The sequence below is a fragment of the Papio anubis genome, chromosome 7 (assembly GCF_008728515.1).
Source record: "Papio anubis isolate 15944 chromosome 7, Panubis1.0, whole genome shotgun sequence".
NCBI lineage: Eukaryota > Metazoa > Chordata > Mammalia > Primates > Cercopithecidae > Papio > Papio anubis.
In genome coordinates, this window is record NC_044982.1 from 152676317 (window position 1) to 152697248 (window position 20932).

General features: G+C 39.9%; 1 protein-coding gene across 1 annotated transcript in view; it reads left to right on the top strand.

The window, feature by feature from the left end:
* Window positions 1–20932, top strand: part of SLC12A6 (solute carrier family 12 member 6) — a 147678-nt gene that overhangs the window by 120530 nt on the left and 6216 nt on the right. The window contains 15 exon segments of the mRNA XM_009209868.3: window positions 648–889; window positions 3567–3781; window positions 5173–5331; window positions 5501–5599; window positions 5872–5929; window positions 10919–11093; window positions 11382–11500; window positions 12724–12822; window positions 15081–15200; window positions 15965–16069; window positions 16488–16656; window positions 18018–18213; window positions 18787–18956; window positions 19606–19737; window positions 20342–20449. Of these exon segments, the coding sequence (XP_009208132.2) occupies window positions 648–889; window positions 3567–3781; window positions 5173–5331; window positions 5501–5599; window positions 5872–5929; window positions 10919–11093; window positions 11382–11500; window positions 12724–12822; window positions 15081–15200; window positions 15965–16069; window positions 16488–16656; window positions 18018–18213; window positions 18787–18956; window positions 19606–19737; window positions 20342–20449 (2166 nt within the window).

The following is a 20932-nucleotide window of genomic DNA, read 5'->3' on the forward strand; positions in this document are numbered from 1 at the left end:
GTAAGTAATGACTTCACTGTGGTCTATACTATAGAAGAAATATTGATTTTGGTTTATTCTTTGCTATGAAAGCTTCTGAGATCAGCTGTGGGAATAAATCAGGTGATTAACTGCTAACCTCAGTTGGCCTCTTACGTGAACATGAGGTGGAAAGGTTGTAATTCCCTTTGCCTGCGTTCCTGATTTCTACCTGATTGCCACCACTCTGCCACCTCATCCAGGAGGTTCAAGTCCAGTGGGGAAAAAGTAAAATAAAGTTTATCTTTTTTAATATCTTCCTCCCTATGAAATAAAATGCTTCTCATTTCTCTATTCACTGAGACATATTGTTTATTTAAAGTAGTGATAGTAGAATCAGGGTTAAAGATAATCATAATTACTTTATATAACCCTATGAATAAAAGTAATAATTCCTTTCTCTCCGTTTGGAAATGTAGTTATTCAGAACAGCATGTAGACAAAAAAAAAAAAATCCTTGACATCCCATTTCTGCAGGCATTTCAGATCCTATTAGAAACTAGGCTAACTCCCCAGTCATTTTGTCTCTCAGCTTTGCTTTCTTTTATGAAAGTAAATGCAAACGAATACAGCCTTTTTACTTAATTCTTTCTAAATAACATAATTTTCTCCTTTATTTTACCTAACAGGTCTATATCGTCCCCCGGGCTGCCATCTTTCGCAGTGATGATGCACTCAAGGAATCAGCAGCCATGCTAAATAACATGCGTGTCTATGGCACAGCTTTCTTGGTCCTTATGGTATTAGTGGTATTTATCGGCGTACGCTATGTGAACAAGTTTGCCTCACTTTTCCTGGCCTGTGTCATTGTGTCCATCTTGGCCATCTATGCTGGAGCCATCAAGTCCTCTTTTGCCCCTCCACACTTCCCGTACGTGTCTGTCTCTCTGCCTAGCCATCTTTGTTGGGTAGTAATTGAAAATATCTGGTGGTGTGATAATTTTAAGGCAGAATTTCATGGAGTCTCTTCGAGATTTTCCCTCTTGGATAAGCCCATTTAGACTTCCTTCCCCATCTAGGCAGGAAGCCTCCCAGCAAACTATGTCCTGTTCATCCTCTTTCTTATGTCCCAAACGTAGAACTAGTAACTGTAACCATCATTTATGTTCAGATACTAGATTTTTTTCTCCCTGATAATTGTACATAATCTTTTTTTAATTATACATATTTTGAACTATTCATAAAGGGCTTTGCAGACAGTGTAGTTATTGCCAGCAGCCTTTATAAGGTATTTAAATGTTGGATTTCTTTTACTAATGAAAAATCAGGGGAGTCAAAAGAAACCTAAAATCTTACCTAAAATGTTTAATTAATTAAATTTTTTTTTCTGTCAGTATTGTAATGGACTAGTCATAAAGGGAAATACTGTACAATTTGCATATATCTCTATATATATGTAATATTACATACTATAAGTAATACAGCTACTTTTTTCAACCTTGATTTTATTTTTTTCAATTTGTATAAACTTATGGGGACAAGTGTAATTTTGTTACATGCACATGTTGTGCATTGGTGAATTCAGGGCTTTTATTAAGAGTTGGAATCTCACTTTGTTGCCCAGGCTGGAGTGCAGTGGTGTAATCTTGGCTCATTGCAACCTCAGCCTCCTGGGTTCAAGCAATTCTCCTGCCTCAGCTTACCAATTAGCTAGAATTACAGGCATGTGCCACCACACCCAGTTCTGTTTTTTTTTGTTGTTGTTGTTTGTTTGTTTGTTTTTTTGTGAGACAGAGTCTTGCTCTGTCACCCAGACTGGAGTGCAGTGGTGCAATCTTGGCTCACACAACCTCTGCCTCCTGGGTTCAAGTGATTCTCCAGTCTCAGCCTCCCGAGTAGCTAGGACTACAGGCACACACCACCGTGTCCAGCTAATTTTTGAATTTTCGGTAGAGGTGAGGTTTCACCATGTTGGCCAGGCTGGTCCTGAACTCCTGACCTCAAGTGATCTGCCCACCTCGGCCTCCCAAAGGCGTGAGCCACTGCACCCAGCCTAGGTCAGGGCTTTTATCCATTACCCAAATAATGTACTTTGTACCCATTAAGTACTCTCTCATCATTCATCTCCTCCTTCAACTCCCTAGTGCAAGTACTTTAAAGTATGTTTTTTGAAGTAGTAATGGATTTGTGCAGATCTGTGACTCACAGGCTCCCTTTTCCCTTTGACTAGTGGCATAGGGACTAGCTGGCACTGAGTGTTATTTGTAGTTTTGTTACAGAATTATCTTGAAGAGTCATCTGGATTATCTGAGGATCAAACTCATCGGTTCTACGTTGATTTACAGATTACAGAAAAAAAGATTTTTCAAGACAAAAAGACAGTTCCAATAGGTTTAATGACTTACCTCAAAGTTAATTAATGGCAGAGCAAGAAGATGAACTGTGATTTCCTGACTCCCCATTCAGTATTTCTTCTGTGCCATGCTACATGATGGCAGAAGAAGATTCCATCTTAAACTTTTAATCTGCTTATCTAGGGACTGTAATATAGCTGAAGGTCCTTTCTAGGGTCATACAATTTCTAAAGGTGACATTCTGGTTATATCTCAATTTGGGAAATTCCATTTTGTCTCAGGTTCGCCTTTGGGACTTCTCCTCTTTTTTGATTAGTACACAGTCATAATGCATGGTATTTTCTTTGAGATATTCCAGCAAAACAAGACAAAAAATCTAGAATACATGAAACAAGACTGGGAAATGTTGAGAGTTGTTGAAGCTGAGTAATAGGTACATGGTTCATAATAATGTATTCAATCATTTTACAGATTTTAAAAGTCCCTTTGTTGGACCTGAGAGGTATTTTAACTATGGATGTATTATTCCTTTGTTTATATTTGTGTCTCTGGGTTAAAGAAAAAAATAAAACCAGCAGGTTAATATTTGTGTTATCCTTACCCTCACTCCCACTGGGTCTAGGCTTAAGTTCAAAAACAGTTTTCTCTTAAGCCATAGAGGGATCTGCCTTTTAATTCTGGCCAAGCTGTTTTCCTTGCAACAGTAGCCAGAAGATTCGACCTTTAGCATAACATTTTCAAGGGGTTTGTTAAGAATGTAAGGCTTTTCTAGGCCAAAAAAAGAGGAGTGCTTTTTTCTTTATAAGAACAACAAAAGAACTTCAGTATTCTTTTAGACCTAACAATTTTAGCCAAAAATTTTGGAAGATGAGTCAGCATAATGTCTTCAGACAGTTCTTCAATTTGAGTTCCTTCACTGCCACCTACCACCTATGACCTTGGACAGATAACTGTATTTCCCTAACCTTCAATTAACTCCCTAACTTCCTAAACTTCAGTGCTTCCATCCACAACATAGAAATTCTAATATATTGTGAGGTTGCTGTAAGGATTAAATTGGCAGAAAATGTAAGTCACCATTCACAGTGCTAAAATAAATTATAAATAAATAAACGTTAGTTCCCTTCCCACCCATGAGAGTAGAAGCTCTTAAAGATGGGGTTCTTGTTTCCTTTACTAACCTGTTTCCTTTTTTTCTTTTTTAATGTGTTTTTTTTCCTTACTTGATCTTTCTCCCTATTTCTTTTCACTTAGGGTCTGCATGCTGGGTAACCGCACCCTTTCATCAAGACACATTGACGTTTGCTCTAAAACCAAGGAAATTAACAACATGACAGTCCCATCAAAGTTATGGGGATTCTTCTGTAACTCGAGTCAATTTTTCAATGTCACCTGTGATGAATACTTTGTTCACAATAATGTCACTTCAATCCAGGGCATTCCTGGATTGGCTAGTGGTATCATTACAGGTAAGTTAGGGAGTTATTGGACAAGTTTTTTCCTATTTTCTGGGGAAAATAGGCCTTGTCATCTTAGATTCTTCTGCTGTCCGTAAAGATTCACTGCCATGGTGCTAATTTCCTTAAGCATACCGCACAGCTCTTAATTCAGCATATTTCTGCTTTTCCATTAGTAAAGCTGTCCTTATTCAGGACTCCTTTACAGAGTGATGTCTGCTAAAATTCACCTCCATTTCAGAGCAGAGTTGAGCGAATCACTTTCTAATCTTAGGATAAATTATTCTGTGCATTCTTGTAAAATTGCCAGTGTTCTTCCTGCACTGACAGAATAGAACTATTTTAATGTCCACATCCACATGTATCTTCCTAACTTAGCTAAATTCCAGAAACATTCCTTAAGTGGCTTCTATTATAAATGTTTGGTCTATAAATTTCTTTGCACATAAGTAAGTTTACATTAAGGTGTTAGAAACAGCGTTGATGACTAATAAATAATAATGGGATTTGTGGGGCATTTAGTTTTAATCTGTTTAACTTTTACTAATTTGCATTAGTAAAGTTAAACTGTATTTGTATATACCAAATCATTTTGTCAAATTATATTTAAATTAGATAAGAAAGAACACTATGTTTGACTGGGCGCGGTGGCTCACGCCTGTAATCCCAGCACTTTGGGAGGCCAAGGCGGGTGGATCGCGAGGTCAAGAGATCAACACCATCCTGGCCAACATGGTGAAACCCAGTCTCCACCAAAAATACAAAAATTAGCTGGGCATGATGGCGTGCACCTGTAGTCCCAGCTACTACTCCTCTGGAGGCTGAGGCAGGAGAATCTCTTGAACTGGGGAGATGGAGGTTGCAGTGAGCCGAGATTGTGCCACTGCACTCCAGCCTGGTGACAGAGCAAGACTGTCTCAAAAAAAAAAAAAAAAAAGAGGCTGGGCACAGTGGCTGACACCTGTAATCCCAGCACTTTGGGAGGCTGACGTGGGCGGATCACGAGGTCCGGAGATAGAGACCATCCTGGCTAACGTCGTGAAACCCCGTCTCTACTAAAAATACAAAAAATTAGCGGGACGTGGTGGCGGGCGCCTGTAGTCCCAGCTACTCAGGAGGCAGGAGAATGGTGTGAACCCGGGAGGCGGAGCTTGCAGCGAGCCGAGATTGTGCCACTGCACTCCAGCAAGACTCTGTCTCAAAAAAAAAAAAAGAACACTATGTTTTTATTTATATGTGTTTTATTGTGCAATGTGTGTGTGTACATGTGCTCATGTAGAAGCAAACACACCTTTAAAAACTGTATAAATGAGGAGCCTGATTTTGAATGTTTGGGTAGAAAATTATCTAATTACCTGTTTTTCATACTGCTGCTGCTTAAATTCCCATTTTTCCCACTGCAGAGAATCTTTGGGGTAATTACCTACCCAAGGGAGAGATCATTGAAAAGCCTTCAGCCAAATCTTCTGATGTCTTAGGCAGCTTAAACCATGAATATGTTCTTGTTGACATCACCACCTCCTTCACGCTTCTTGTGGGAATCTTCTTTCCCTCTGTTACAGGTAAGCATGTAGGCTGTTGTCTGTTTTAGAAGCTGTCAGACGCAGGGAGTGATTTTTCACAGGAGGCAGAATTCTCAGGGTTCCTAGATTTGCTTCTACTCTTTGCTGTCAGTATCAACATCAAAGTGTCCAAGAAGTTAACTTGGTTTTTCCCCCCTTATCTCTAAAGGTATCATGGCTGGATCAAACAGATCTGGAGATCTGAAAGATGCTCAGAAGTCTATTCCCATTGGTACTATCCTTGCCATCCTGACCACCTCCTTTGTCTGTATCCTTTTTATGGATCCAGTCTAAGTCTCAGTCTTAGGAGCATCCAGTAGAACTGGATGATCAGTATTTTTATCCGAGTAACAAAGGTACCTGCTTTCTGTCACTTCACTTCTTGCCAGATAATCTGCCTACTTCATATAGGAAATTCAAAAAAGAATTTATAGGCGTATTTAGCAACTCATTTTACTGATAGAAGAAATATCCTGAGTATCTACTTTCTATCTCATGTTAGAAGGTAAACAACAGTTTCCTTGACTGTCAATATGGTAGATTTAAGCAATGTTGTCCTTTTTGGTGCATGTATTGAAGGGGTTGTTCTCAGAGACAAGTGAGTAATTAATTTATTTGTAACAATTACGTCTGTCTGCCATGACTTCTGATCATTCCACATAGCTCCAAGACAGTTACAGACTCAACACAGCCAGGCACCGTGGCTCATGCCTGTAATCCCAGCACTTTGGGAGGCCAAAGCGGGTGGATTGCTTGAGCTCAGGAGTTCAAGACCAGCCTGTGCAACATGGCAAAACCCTGTCTCTACAAAAAGCATGAAAATTAGCCAGGTGTGGTGGTGTGCGCCTACAGTCCCAGCTACTTGGGGGGCCAAGGTGGGAGGATCACTTAAGCCTGGGAAGTCAAAGCTGTAGTGAGCCATGATGATGCCACTGTACTCCAGCCTGGGTGACAAAGTGAGACCCTTTCTCAAAAAAATAACCCAACCTGAATTATCAACCGTGGCTAAAAAAAAAAAGAAAATATATGAATGTAGTTCCCAAAGGGGCCAGTATTTTCTAGTGAATATGTGAGACAGTTAAATACAGTCCTTCAAAAAAGCAGTGAATGTGTCTGAATAGTGAGGACTTCCCTGTCCATCCAGAACTGTTCAGAAACGAGACCAAACGTCAAGAAGGGCAAGTAAAAAAAATTCCAAGTGTCTCTAGCATCTCCTTTATGAGAGAGAAGTATCTAATTGTGTTTGGCATTCTAAATAAAAGCCTGAAACTTACTTTCTTCATATTCTGTTCTTTTCTCTTCTTTTCTTTTCTACTTACTTATGTAGAGATAAGGTCTTGCTCTGTTGCCCAGGCTGCAGTGCAGTGGTGCAATGATGGCTCCCAGCCTCAACCTCCTGGGCTCAAGTCATCCTCCCACCTCAGCTTCCCAACTAACTGGGACCACAGGAGCATACCACCACACCAGCTAGGTTTTTTTTTTTTGTTTTTTTTTTTTTTGGTAAAGATGGGGCCTTACTATGTTGTCCAGGATGGTCTGAAGCTCCTGGCCTCAAGCAGTCCTCCCACCTTAGCCTCCCATAGTGCTAGGCTTATAGGCATGAGCCACCACACCTAGCCCTTTCCCCTATTATTTTTTAAAAATTTCCACACTATACAGATATATCCCCTGGTCTTTATCCACATCAATCACTTTGCACAGACCTTCAGGATTTTTGCCTATGTTATTGTAATAATCTCCCTTTTAGTTCTAGCCTCTAATCCTTCTTCCACACTGCCACCAGAGTGGCTTTTCTAAAACACAAAATTTGAACCTATAAACCTCCCTGCTTCAGAGCCTGCCAAAGCCTGTTAAAATCCATCACTGTGATCTGGCCCTCTCTGCCTCTTTTTACGCTTATCTCCTGCTATTCCCTCATAATCTCCCTAACTTAGAGTTTAATATGTCTTATTATGTCTCCACTTACAAAAACACATTTGTCTGTGTTGTTTCCTTTGCTTAGAATAGGTTACTCCCACCTGGCCAACTCCTATTCATCCTCTTAGAGACTAGGCTAATGGTCTTCTCTCCTGTAAAGCTTTCCTATACTTACCCAAACAGAGGTCAACACTCCTTGTGTTCAGCCACAATATATTCTATACATTATAGAATATACTATATTATGGCATTTATGATGCTATATTGCAGCTACTTGTTTTCGTATCACTGTCCCCTACACGTTGAGCCCTTTGAGGACGTGAAGCCTAATAGATGCAATATAAATATTGTTGACAAAATAAAGAGCACGGTATATATATGTATGTAACATGGTATATATGTGTGTATGGGGGGGTGTATATATGTATGTGTAGAGTATAGTATATGACTATACCATTGTAGTAGGAAATTCATGGAGCTTTGGTAAGTTACACCATAATATAAAAATTATTATTGAGAGTGTAAATTAGAGTATCATTTTGGAAAATTATTGGTTATTATCTCCTAAAGTTGAACACGTGCTTACCTATGACTCAGCATTTCCACTTCTAGGTGTATCTAACGGAAATGCTTGCACATGTGCATTGAGAATAATTCACGAGAATTTTCACAGTAGTGTTATTCTTTTTTATTTTATTTTATTTTATTTTTTTTTTTGCCTGCTTCATTTTCCCTTCATAAATATTCTTAATAGCCAAAACCTGGAAATAATCCAAATGTCCATCGCTAGTAGAATGATTAAATTATATATTCATGTAATAGGAAGCCATACAGCAAAGTACGTCATAGCAATATACAACCCCCCGAAAAAATTCACAATCAATGCTAAGAAACCAAACACAAAAGTATGTACTGTGTATCATTTATATAAAGTTTTAAAACGGTAAAACTACATAGTATTCAAAGTCAGAGGGCTGGATGTGGTGGCTCATGCCTGTAATCCCAGCACTTTGGGAGGCTGAGGCTAGAAGATTGTTTGAGTCAGGAGTTCCAGACCAGCCTAGGCAACATAGCAAGACCTTGTCACTACAGAAAGTAAAAAATTAGCTGGGCATGGTGGCGTATGCCTGTAGTGCTAGCTACTGGGGAGGCTGAGGCAGAAAGATCACTTGAACCCAGGAGGTTGAGGCTACAGTCAGTCATGATCACAGCACTACAGTCCAGCCTGGGTGACAAAGCAAGACCCTGTCTCAAAAAAAAAGAAAAAAAAGCATAGTGGAGAGGAAGAAAGGGCTAATGAGGGGAATGGGCATAAGAGAGAATTTTGGGTACTGGTAATGTTCTGTTTCTTGACCTGCATGGTAGTAGGTCAACACCTACAGCATGGGGTGTTTGCTTTATAGAAATCTTCAGATATGCATTTGTTGTTTTTTGCACATTTTTTTTTTCCCCTAAACAGAGTCTTGCTCTGTCACCCAGGCTGGAGTGCAGTGGCGCGATCTCAGCTCACTGCAACCTCCGCCTCCCAGCTTCATGCCATTCTCCTGCCTCAGCCTCCCAGAATGGTCTTGGACTACTGGCTGACCTCGTGATCCACCTGCCTTGGCCTCCCAAAGTGCTGGGATTACAGCTGTGAGCCGCCACGCCCAGCCTTGCACATTACTTTTTGTGTGTGATACTTAATAAAAATTGTTAAAAGCAAGTAATTAAACTATTGCCATGTTTCACCCATCAAATTAGCAGTGACCTTAATATTTTTTTAATCCACAAGACTGGTGTGGAGTGTGCATGTGCTGTAAGACTTGAATCTTCTTGTATTTCCAGTGGGAGTAAAATTTAGTACAACCTTCTGGACAGCAATTTAGTGATTTTGAAATGTTTTAAGATATTGATCCCTTTGGTTAGTTATTCCCTCTTAAGAATCTGCCATAACTTAGCTGGGCACAATGGCTCATGCCTGTAATTCCAGCACACTGGGAGGCCGAGAGGGGAAGATCACACAAGCCCAGGAGTTCATGACAAGCCTGGGCAACAAGGCGAGATCCCGTCTACAAAAAATTTTGTAAAAGATGAGCCAGACATTGTAGCGCACACCTTTGGTCCCAGCCACTTGGGAGGATGAGGCAGGAGCATCACCTGAGCCAGAGAGGTCAAGGCTGCAGTGAGCTGAGATAGTGTCACTGTACTCCAGCCTTGGCAACAGAGTGAGACCTGTCTCAAAACAAAAACAAAAAAAAACAAAAAACCTGACATAAGGAAAAAAACCTGAACTGTGAACATAGATATGTGCATAAAGATGTTAATTACAACATTTTATACAATAGAAAATCAACAGTGAAGAATGGATAACAAATTGTGATGCAATATTATTCAGATCACTAAAAATGTTTATTCATAGCTTTTTATGACATAGAAAAATGCTTATGTTTCACGAATACAGAATTATAGGTGCAGTGAGATCTCAATTTTTCTTTTCTTTTTTTTTTTTTTTTTGAGACAGAGTCTCGCTCTGTCGCCCAGGCTGGAGTGCAGTGGCCGGATCTCAGCTCACTGCAAGCTCCGCCTCCCGGGTTCACGCCATTCTCCTGCCTCAGCCTCCCGAGTAGCTGGGACTACAGGCGCCCACCACCTCGCCGGGCTATTTTTTTGTATTTTTTTAGTAGAGACGGGGTTTCACCGTGTTAGCCAGGATGGTCTCGATCTCCTGACCTCGTGATCCGCCCGTCTTGGCCTCCCAAAGTGCTGGGATTACAGGCTTGAGCCACTGCACCTGGCTTGTGTTTTGTTTTTTAGAGACAGAGTCTTGCTCTGTTGCCCAGGCTGGAGTGCAGTGGCCGGATCTCAGCTCACTGCAAGCTCCGCCTCCCGGGTTCACGCCATTCTCCTGCCTCAGCCTCCCGAGTAGCTGGGACTACAGGCGCCCACCACCACGCCCGGCTAGTTTTTTGTATTTTTTTAGTAGAGACAGGGTTTCACCATGTTAGCCAGGATGGTCTTGATCTCCTGACCTCGTGATCCACCCGTCTCGGCCTCCCAAAGTGCTGGGATTACAGGCTTGAGCCATCGTGCCTAGCCTCAATTTTTCTAAAAAGCAGATATTTTGATACCCTGAAGGGGAAAGTTAAAACTGAAGCTTAGCTTATTTTCTAGCCCCATATGTATTTTTTTCCTAATATAGGTCAATAGTGCCTTTTGATCAAATCTGGCTATCTTTATATTTTGTAGTATTATTTGTCTTACTTTTGATTCTCTAAAATTTATAAATAGAAAAAAAAAATTGGGTGGACCAGACTCAGTGGCTCACGCCTGTAATCCCAACACTTTGGGAGGCTGAGGCAGGTGAATCACTTGAGGCCAAGAGTTCAAGACCAGCCTGGGCCACATGGTGAAACCTCGTCTCTACTAAAAATACAAAAATTATCCAGGTGTGTTGGCGCACACCTGTAATCCCAGATGCTTGGGAAGCCAAGGCAGGAGAATCACTTGAACTTGGGTGGGTGGAATTTGGAGTGAGCCAAGATCACACCACTGCACTCTAGCCTAGGTGACAGAGTGAGACTCTGTCTCCAAAAAAAAGAAAAAGGAAAAAAAGAATGGGTGAATGTCTCTCTAGTCTTTCAGTCTAAAGTTATTTCCAGATTAAATTTCCCTACTCCTATTTCTTTCCCAGGTTCGGTGATGCTGTGAAAGGTAATTTGGTGGTGGGCACCTTATCTTGGCCATCCCCATGGGTGATTGTTATTGGCTCCTTCTTTTCAACGTGTGGGGCTGGACTTCAGAGCCTCACAGGTGCACCGAGGCTGCTACAAGCTATTGCCAAGGATAACATCATACCATTTCTGAGGGTGAGTGACCTTTTTTATGCCCTCTTCTTTTTTTCCCAGCTTTAATGAGAAACAGTGTGGTCTTCATGGGCTTAGAAATTACTAGACCATAAATGTGGAGACATGGGTTTTTAGTACAAGACCCTCTAAATCCCAAGCATGAGTTTACATGTGAGTGCTATAAAGGTGCTTAAAAGATATCACAGTTGTAACACTATTGATCTTCCAGATGTCTGAAACTGTAGGCTAGAGAAATCAGAGAGCAATGACTCAATACTCCTATGCCTGGTATTTCCTTTCTGTGTGCAGGTTTTTGGCCACAGCAAAGCCAATGGGGAGCCTACCTGGGCTTTACTTCTAACTGCTGCCATTGCAGAGCTTGGAATACTTATTGCCTCCCTGGATCTTGTGGCTCCAATTCTTTCCATGTAAGAGCCAGTGATTTTCTTCAGTTATTCTTGCTTACATGATAAATAATGCATGTTTATTTCCCTCAGTCATGTAACAGTAGTGATAACAGAGTGGGCTAAATACAGATGTAACTTCACTTAAATAAAAGTCATTCCTGAGAACTCTCAAGTAAGGCTAACTTTTGTAAGTTATTAGGTTTTTTCCTACCTATTTAAATTCAGAAGTTCTTTGGCTTCATTTCTAATTCATTATCAATTGGTTGTAGCTTTTACCACCACTGTTAGTTTTTTTATTTATTCACCTGTGATTTATTGATGACTTACTACTTACCTGGCACTGTGTAATATGGTATTCTGGGAATACAAAGATGGATAAGACACAATCTTATGGAACTGATAATGGATAAGGAAACCAATGATTCCCATATAGCATGATGAGTGCCATGGTAAGGGTGAACACTGAGTGCCATAGGAACACCAGGGCAGGGCATGTAAACAGACGGAAACTCGAGAAAGATTTTCTGGAGGAAGTGATACTTGTATCTTGAAGAATAACTGGTTATTTGCTAAGAAAAGAAGGGGTGAAGAACATTTCAGGCAGAGAATGCGTATAAAGGAATTGAGGAATGACATAAGGTAGCACATCCAGAGAACTGGAAGTAGTTTGGCTTGGCTAGAGTGGAGGGTGCATGCTGAGGGAATAGCAGAATAGAGAAGTAGGTAGATCAGGATCACAAAGGGTCTGGAACTTTTACCTGGAAGTAGTGGGTAATCTTTGAGAACAAAATGATAATGCTTTAGGATGATCAGTCTGGTATAAAAGATGGATTAGAAGGAGGCTAGACTTGCTCCTCTAATGCTAATTAGGGAATGCTAATTGGAAAGAAGAAATGAGAGCCTAAACTAAGGTGATTAGTAGTAGAGATGAAAAGGAAGAGAAGCAGCTTAGAGATTTTTAAATAGAATCCATAGGACTTGGTACGTGAATTTGGAACAAGGGTAAGGAAGAGGAAACCTGGATTATCCTAAGACCAACTGGGTAAAGAGTGGTAATGTCATTGACTGAGAGAACAGAGAAGGATGAGCAGCTTTGTGGGGAGAGGTTGAAGTTTCCCTGCTTCCTACTTAATCAAGGGTTAGTTGTCTAGAAACAGACTTCAATACAGCAAAGGTCTCCAGTTCCTTAACCTTCAAAGAATCATCTTCCAATAAGAATCACTCTTATTCTTTTCATTCTTCAGGTTTTTTCTCATGTGTTACCTCTTTGTAAACTTGGCATGTGCCTTGCAAACATTACTTCGAACGCCCAACTGGAGACCCCGATTCCGCTACTACCATTGGTAAGTCTGCTTCTTTTATTCTTTTTACTCACGTTTGGAGAGAACCCATCTTTGAAGTAGAAAACTGGGAGAGTCTGGGTTCTCGATAAAATTTTTTTCTTGGTCAGCCGTTTCATACTGTTTCAACTTTCAATTCTTATCTGAATCCTCACCCTCCTATCCTATTTTCCTATATCACTTTATAATAACTTATAACATCCAATAAGAGTAGAGCAAAAGCACAAAATAGATATTTCCAGCCTTCTGTAATTTTCAGATTAAAACAACCTTCTCTTGCATATTTATTTTCCTGTTTGTCTCTTAGGGCTACGGAGTCAGAGGTTCTAAGTTCCAATCTCAGCTCTACTGTTTCCTAGCTTTGTAACCTTCAGCAAAGCACATAACCATGTAAACTTTAATTTTATTCATTTGTAAAATGGGACTAATAAATCTAAAGTGCTTGTCGTAGTGCCTGGTACATAGTAAAGCTCAGCTCTCAATGAACTGTTGCTGCTGCTGCTGTTGTAGTTAAGTCTCCCCAGTCCTGAAGGGGTTGTCATGAAAGATTTTTGGCTACCATCCCATATCTGTCCTCTCATAGCTAAGAGCTCATTAATTATGTCCCGTATGTACCCACTGCTACATTCTTCTTTGCTAACTTTCTCCTTGTTCCCTTTCTGTCTTCACTTACCAATGTTGTACAGTGATGTAACCTTTATTGGGCAAAAATCAAAATCTTCAACTAAGTTTTAATGCCTCTGATCCTCTTTCTAGCTTTAACGTTAGTTAAAAGTTCTTCATGAGGCCGGGCGCATTGCCTTATGCCTGTAATCCCAGCACTTTGGGAGGCCAAGGGAGGCGGATCACCTGAGGTCAGGAGGTTGAGACCAGCCTGACCAACATGGAGAAACCCCATCTCTATTAAAAATACAAAGGTAGCCAGGCGTGGTGGCGTATGCCTGTAATCCCAGTTACTCAAGAGGCTGAGGTAGGAGAATCATTTGGACTCGGGAGGCAGTGGTTGCAGTGAGCCGAGATTGCACCATTGCACTGCAGCCTGGGCACCAAGAGGGAAACTCCGTCTCAAAAAAAAAAAAAAAAGGTTCTGTATAAACTTTGTTTGTTGCTATCTTGCCTCTATTTTTCTCTTTCTCTTTACCCTATATTTTCATTACATCCTAGTTTTCTCCAGATTAACACTCCTATTCATTCTTAAAAATTCATCACAGAGCTAAGAAGTTCATTCTGTACACAGAAAAACTTAAGTAAATGTGGTTGTCTACCTAATTTGTGTGGTCAAAACAAGCAATTAATTCATTACCGTCTGCCAGGTTTCTCTTATGTACAGTCCAAAAATAATTTTTCTTTTTTTTGAGACAGAGTTTCGCTCTGTTGCCCAGGCTGGAGTGCAGTGGTGCGATCTTGGCTCACTTCAAGCTCCGCCTCCTGGGCTCACGCCATTCTCTTGCCTCAGCCTCCCGAGTAGCTGGGACTACAGGCGCCCACCACCATGCCCGGCTAAGTTTTTGTATTTTTAGTAGAGACAGAGTTTCACCGTGTTAGCCAGGATGGTCTCGATCTCCTGACCTCATGATCCGCCTGCCTCGGCCTCCCAAAGTGCTGGGATTACAGCCGTGAGCCACCACGCCTAGCCCAAAAATAATTTTTCTCAGTGAGTTCTGCAGTTATGCTAATAAATGTTTTTTTTTTAAATTTATTTATTATTATTATTATACTTTGGGGGAGGGATTGCATTGGGAGTTATACCTGATGTAAATAAATGTTTATAAACTTTTTAGAAATATTTATATGAAAATTTTCAAAAGATCCTAGAGTTATTAACATTTCTGGCTGCATGTCCCATCCTGGCTTTGCCAAGTAAGTATTAATTGTCCTCATAACTGCAGGTGACTGATAGTGTTCTGTTACTTACATGGTTTTCCAGCAGTTGGAAACATAACAGCAGTTGGTCTGTTGCAAAGGACAGTTTGGGATTTAGTGCACATCTACTGACTGTTTCATGATAAGACAACTGTAGAATTGAGAATAAGCATTTAGAAACTTTTGTGGCAGTGTGACATTGCTACAGCATCCAGGCATGTGATGATTTTTCGAATAATTCATTTTCATTGCATTTTATAAAAGTTATATTTATAATAGTTTCAAAGTTTTTAAAAAATAATCCCTCACTACAGATAGTTTGAGAAGCACCTCTAACATAAGCTTCTTTTTCAGCTACTTTAAAAAATACTTTTTTGTATTTGTTTTTAATTTTCTAGGGCCCTTTCTTTCATGGGAATGAGTATCTGTCTGGCTCTGATGTTCATTTCTTCCTGGTATTATGCCATTGTAGCCATGGTAATAGCTGGTATGATCTACAAGTACATTGAGTACCAAGGGTGAGTGTGGATTTAATCTTGATCACTGCTAAAAGTAGCAAGACTAGCTAGTTTGGTTAGAGCCAGTTCAGTGAAAATACATTAAGGACCCAGGTAACTTCATTTTCATAACTATATTTTGTACCCCTAATTCTCTAACCGTCTTACTGATGCAAGCTTTTCATCACAAGGGAAATCCATTGAGAAAGTATGAATGGATCAATGGAAAATAACAAAGGACATATCCAAATAATAATGATTAGTACTAAACAAAGTATAACACAAATATAAATATTTTTGCTTATCTCTTCAGTCAAGGGATTGTCTCTGAAATGAAAAAGAAATTAGTTCTGAACAACTTTGTAACTACTAAGACTTACAGCTTTCAAAAATGAGGACGAAGTAACATTCTTATTCAGAAGATCACACTGAACTTTACTTTCTCTGCATTATTTTCAAAGTAACTTAAACTCCAGGTCTGTTATAATTTTCTAATCTAAATTGCTCTTTTACATTATTGTTTTGAACAATTAGGTAGAAGGACTGAATGAGTGACCCCTTCAGGCTTTATTCTGAACTGTTTGTGCAGTGCAGTCTGTTGGTGATGTTGATCTGCCTACATCGAGTTCATTATATTAGTAAAGAACATTATGTAAATCATTAATCTGAGCTTTAATCTTCTACCTTACACATGTGTGATTTTTAGATTCAGAAAAAAACTTTAGTTTTTAAAAGTATACTTACTATAGTTTAAATTTGTCTCTGCTCTTTTCTTTTTCTCACAGAGCGGAGAAAGAATGGGGTGATGGTATCCGTGGGCTGTCCCTCAGTGCAGCCCGGTTTGCTTTGCTTCGGTTGGAGGAAGGACCTCCACACACTAAAAACTGGAGGTAAAGAAATCAACACTAGCGGTATTTGGCACATAGTTAACACACAAAAATATGTGCTTTGTTGATTACAGGATAAGGAAACCATGTGGCTCAAGGAAATGGTATAATGGACCTCTTTTGAACTATTCTAAATCCTTAATTTTTTTATTCCCTTTTCTTCATGTCACTTATGAGCAAGATTTCTACAATTTATTATTCTTCACAATTTATTATTCTTCCTTGAAGACTGATCAACTTGAGATAGTACTGGGAGCATTCAAACTAATACCCTCATCCTGTCATTTCCTGTGATTTCTTCCTTCTGTCAAATTACCTGTTTCATACAGATCTCCTGAATTACAGGGTGGAGTCTGTCATTCTGTTCCCCAAACCCAAAATGTTTTCTCCTCCCCTCCAACCCCCACCAACCTCTTCACAGGCCTCAGTTGCTTGTATTACTGAAACTAGATGAAGACTTACATGTCAAGCATCCTCGCCTCCTCACCTTTGCCTCACAGCTCAAAGCAGGAAAAGGTCTCACTATTGTGGGCTCTGTCATCGTGGGGAACTTTCTAGAGAACTACGGTGAAGCTTTAGCTGCTGAGCAGGTAAGAGTCAGACTTTTGATGTATTGGAACTCAGCTTACAGCTTTGTGATGTTAAGTAGTAAGACCTCAAACTTCTACTTGAATCTTGTTCCTGAGTGATCTAGGAGGTTTCTCACTTAGTGCTGACCTTTGAACAGACACTTTCTCCCAAATAATAAGATGAGCCAGAAAATAGTTATTTATTCTTTCTTCCCATTTAAAGCATTACTAAATTATAAGATGATTAAATCTAAACATTATTTTCAAATATACTCTAAACATTAAGCACTGAGAAAAGTCATGTAAGTAAATTGATCCCTTGAACTATGGAGAGGGTTCCTCTCAATCTTGTGACAACGAGTAATGACCAAATTTTCTTCCTCTTTAATCTATGTGGTATCATGAGCAAGATTCCTTTGCCACTTCTGGTTAGCTGTACTGAACCTTAAAGTTCTACTTTAACAAGGAAGTTGTTTTCACTCTAATATTTATTATATATGATAGAACTAATCCTGTTGTTTTTGAAATGCCATTGTGTTCAGTGTGTTCAATGGCATTTCAAAAGTCTTACTGGATTTCATTTTGGAATACTTTGAAATCCTAAACACTAGAAATGCTGAAGAAACATTACTCCAGAATGATGGTAAAAATTAATAAAAGGTACCCAGGATTGAAAATCATGAGATCCTAGTTGTCAGCCACATCACTGATTTAATCTGTGCCTTTGCAAAAGTCATTCCATTTTCCGTACCATTATTCCCTTCCTTTTCCCACCGAGAGGGTGGAGTTAGAGTAAATGCGATGATATCTCCAAATTGGTTTGACTAAAGGAAGAGTAATGCAAATACAAGTGTCATGAATAATCACCATTAAAATGTCAAAAAGCATATGGGAATGGGAGAAGCAAAGAAGAAAACATACCTGAGAAAATTCTAAAGTGAAACTGAATCATCATATTGAGTTTCTGGTAAGATGAGTCAGGGCATGACTGGGGCTGAGGCAGGAAGGAGATCTTGTTCACACTAGTGAATCACCCTGGTCAACTGAGAAAGAATGTTGAATATTCACTTTGTAGAGATCCCTGTTCCCAGTTTTTTGGTATGGTGCAAAGGAACAAAAGCAGAACAGAGGAAAAAGCAGAGAAACTACATGTAGACAACCAGCTACAGAGGCAAAAATATGTAGTAAGCACTTAGAAAGTGAAAAAGATAAAAGATCATGAAATTCCTTTGGGATAATTTTAACTTTTTGGACTTTTCTGTAGACGATACAGATTTATGAAGACTTTGGAAAAAGGTAGGGGATATAATACGGAGAAGGAATAATGGGTTAAAAGGTCCAGAGTGAACCACTTCAGTGTTGCGGTCCTGTGTCTCTTTCAGACCATAAAGCACCTAATGGAGGCAGAGAAGGTAAAAGGATTCTGCCAGCTGGTGGTGGCCGCCAAGCTGAGAGAGGGCATTTCCCACCTTATCCAGTCATGTGGCCTTGGGGGCATGAAGCACAACACAGTGGTGATGGGCTGGCCTAATGGCTGGCGTCAAAGTGAAGATGCCCGCGCTTGGAAGACTTTTATTGGTACTAACCATTTCTCATACAAACCTAAGGGCCTGAGTCGAGGGGATATAGTTAAATCTCTGTCACCCCCAGCCTCCTAAAATAGAGATTATGCCATTGCTGAAGCATAGTCTTATAAGGCAACCTGAAAAACTACTAGTAGTCTGGTAGTAATACCAGATTCTACCTGTCCCCTTCAGCTTCACATCATGTTCATGAATTATTTCTGTCAAGTCTTGTGCTAGGAACTATCTCCAAAATTGCCATGTTTTCATTTGTGATTTTCCATATTGATGTTCTCACAGAAATTGGAAGAATTGTTCTTCAGCATCGTCATCTCCCAAATTCACATATCCCCCCTTAGAAATGTAGTAATCAGAATATACCCTGTAACATAAACTGTGGTTCTCAGTCTAATTCTGTTAGCTATTCAGATATTTCACAATGATTTTTGTTACGTAATGAGATAGAATCTAAGTAAATAGGACCCCTTGCTCAAAGAAGTGTGAAGAGAGCATTTCCTTGCTTTCCTGACATGCTAGGAAGCAAGGCAAGCCTAAGGATTCTTCTCTGCTTATTCTTTTTTCTCCCTAGGCACAGTTCGAGTGACAACTGCTGCCCATCTCGCACTGCTGGTGGCTAAAAACATCTCCTTCTTTCCCAGCAATGTGGAGCAATTTTCTGAGGGCAACATTGATGTGTGGTGGATTGTGCATGATGGGGGGATGCTCATGCTACTACCATTCCTGCTGAAACAGCACAAGGTATTTGAGACAACTTTTCTTTGCAAGTCTTTCTCCCTTGTGTCCTGGTTCGCCAGACAAATTCTTTCTCTGATTGTATAGTGTTGGGGTTTAGAATCAGAAGAGTTGGAAGTTATTCTAGGCTTTCCTATGATCCCACTTTCAACCTTAAGAGAAATAATTGTCTTTGTATTTGATACCTACTTATCTCCAAGTGAATCAGCCAATTAATAAAGTTCCATATGAGCCCTTGGGGAAAACAACAACAGGTGAACACATCTTTTTAAAAAAAATACTGGAAACTTAAGGTATATGTATGTGTGTGTATTGCACACATATATGCGCTCATTCCGTGGTAAAACTAATTAAATGAAATTTAAAATAGTAAATATATAGTCTGCATGTTGTCATTGATGTACTATCTGAATAAAGCACCCTCTTAACATATCGTGAGCCATCTTTTCTTTTGCCAGTGTTTTCTTGTTATGAAATTAAGGACTCCTTAAAACTGTATTAAATGTGGTGTTTAGTCAATCTTTTGCCCAAATACAATAACATGGCAAGTAGGAAGCTGGGAACAAATAGCCTCATACTACATATAGCAAGATTCTTCTAGACCACAATGTCTTATGTCTTTCTAATTTTCCACATGTGTATGTCACTCTCTCAGGTGTGGCGAAAGTGCAGCATACGGATCTTCACAGTAGCCCAATTAGAAGACAACAGTATCCAAATGAAGAAGGACCTAGCCACCTTCCTGTATCACTTGCGCATTGAGGCGGAGGTAGAAGTGGTGGAGATGGTGAGAAAGCTGAGTTTGAGATACAAGAGGTTCATTCCCCCATTCCTCTCCCTGTCGTCCTTGAATCTTTTCTGGTTTGGGAAATTTTTCAGCTCTAAATATGGATTAATCCCCTAGTGCCAAAAACAAAAACAAAAAAAACCCTAATTTGTTGCCCTAAGTAGAATGTATATGTGATGCATGTTTGATGTTACTTTTTGGTTTTGCTTTCTTGTTTATCACACAGCCCTTATATTTCTGCCAGATTCTCATCTGCTTAATATAGTTTTATGAAATTTTAATTCATAAAGTCAGCTTAAAATCACACATGGCTTTAAAAAAAAAAAACCTAACAGTATTAAAAAGAGACTAGAGTTTGTATTTTGTGTTTCAAGGCAACACATGTCTTGGTTAGATTATGGAAAAGACTCTCAGGGCCTCTGGATTTTATCTACAATCACGAAAACATTTATGTAGCTCAATGACTAAACAAAATAGGGGTGAAACATAGGTTAATATTGTCATGCTTTCCCTGGTTTAATTTAGTGACTGGAAATAAAAATGTATGGTTCATCCTTCTTTCTCCTTTGTGCTTTTGGCCCCCTTTGTGTGATGTCTGTGGCAGCATGACAGTGATATATCAGCATATACTTATGAGCGCACTTTAATGATGGAGCAGAGGTCCCAGATGCTCCGGCACATGCGGCTCTCCAAAACAGAGCGGGACAGAGAGGTGAGACCTTACTGCATCAATCCAATCCGGGCTCTCTGAAGTCTGTCACTGAAAGGGATGATACTGGGCTGGGCACGGTGACTCATGCCTGTAATCCCAGCACTTTGGGAGGCTGAGGCAGGTAGATCAAGAGGTCAGGAGTTCACAACCAGCCTGGCCAAGATGGTGAAACCCCGTCTCTACTAAAGTACAAAAATTAGGCGGGCATGGTGGCACGTGCCTGTAATCCCAGCTATTCAGGAAGCTGAGGCAGAGAATTGCTTAAACCCGGGAGGCGGAGGTTGCAGTGAGCCAAGATCGCGCCACTGCACTCCAGCCTGGGTGACAGAGCAAGACTCCGTCTCAAACCCCCAAAAAAATAAAAAAAAAACAAAGGGATGATACTATATTGTTTTCACAAGATGACAAATTCTTTCCTTCTCACTGTCAGTTATTCCACTATAACCCATTATTACTTCAAAATAACCAAAGATGAAGCATGAG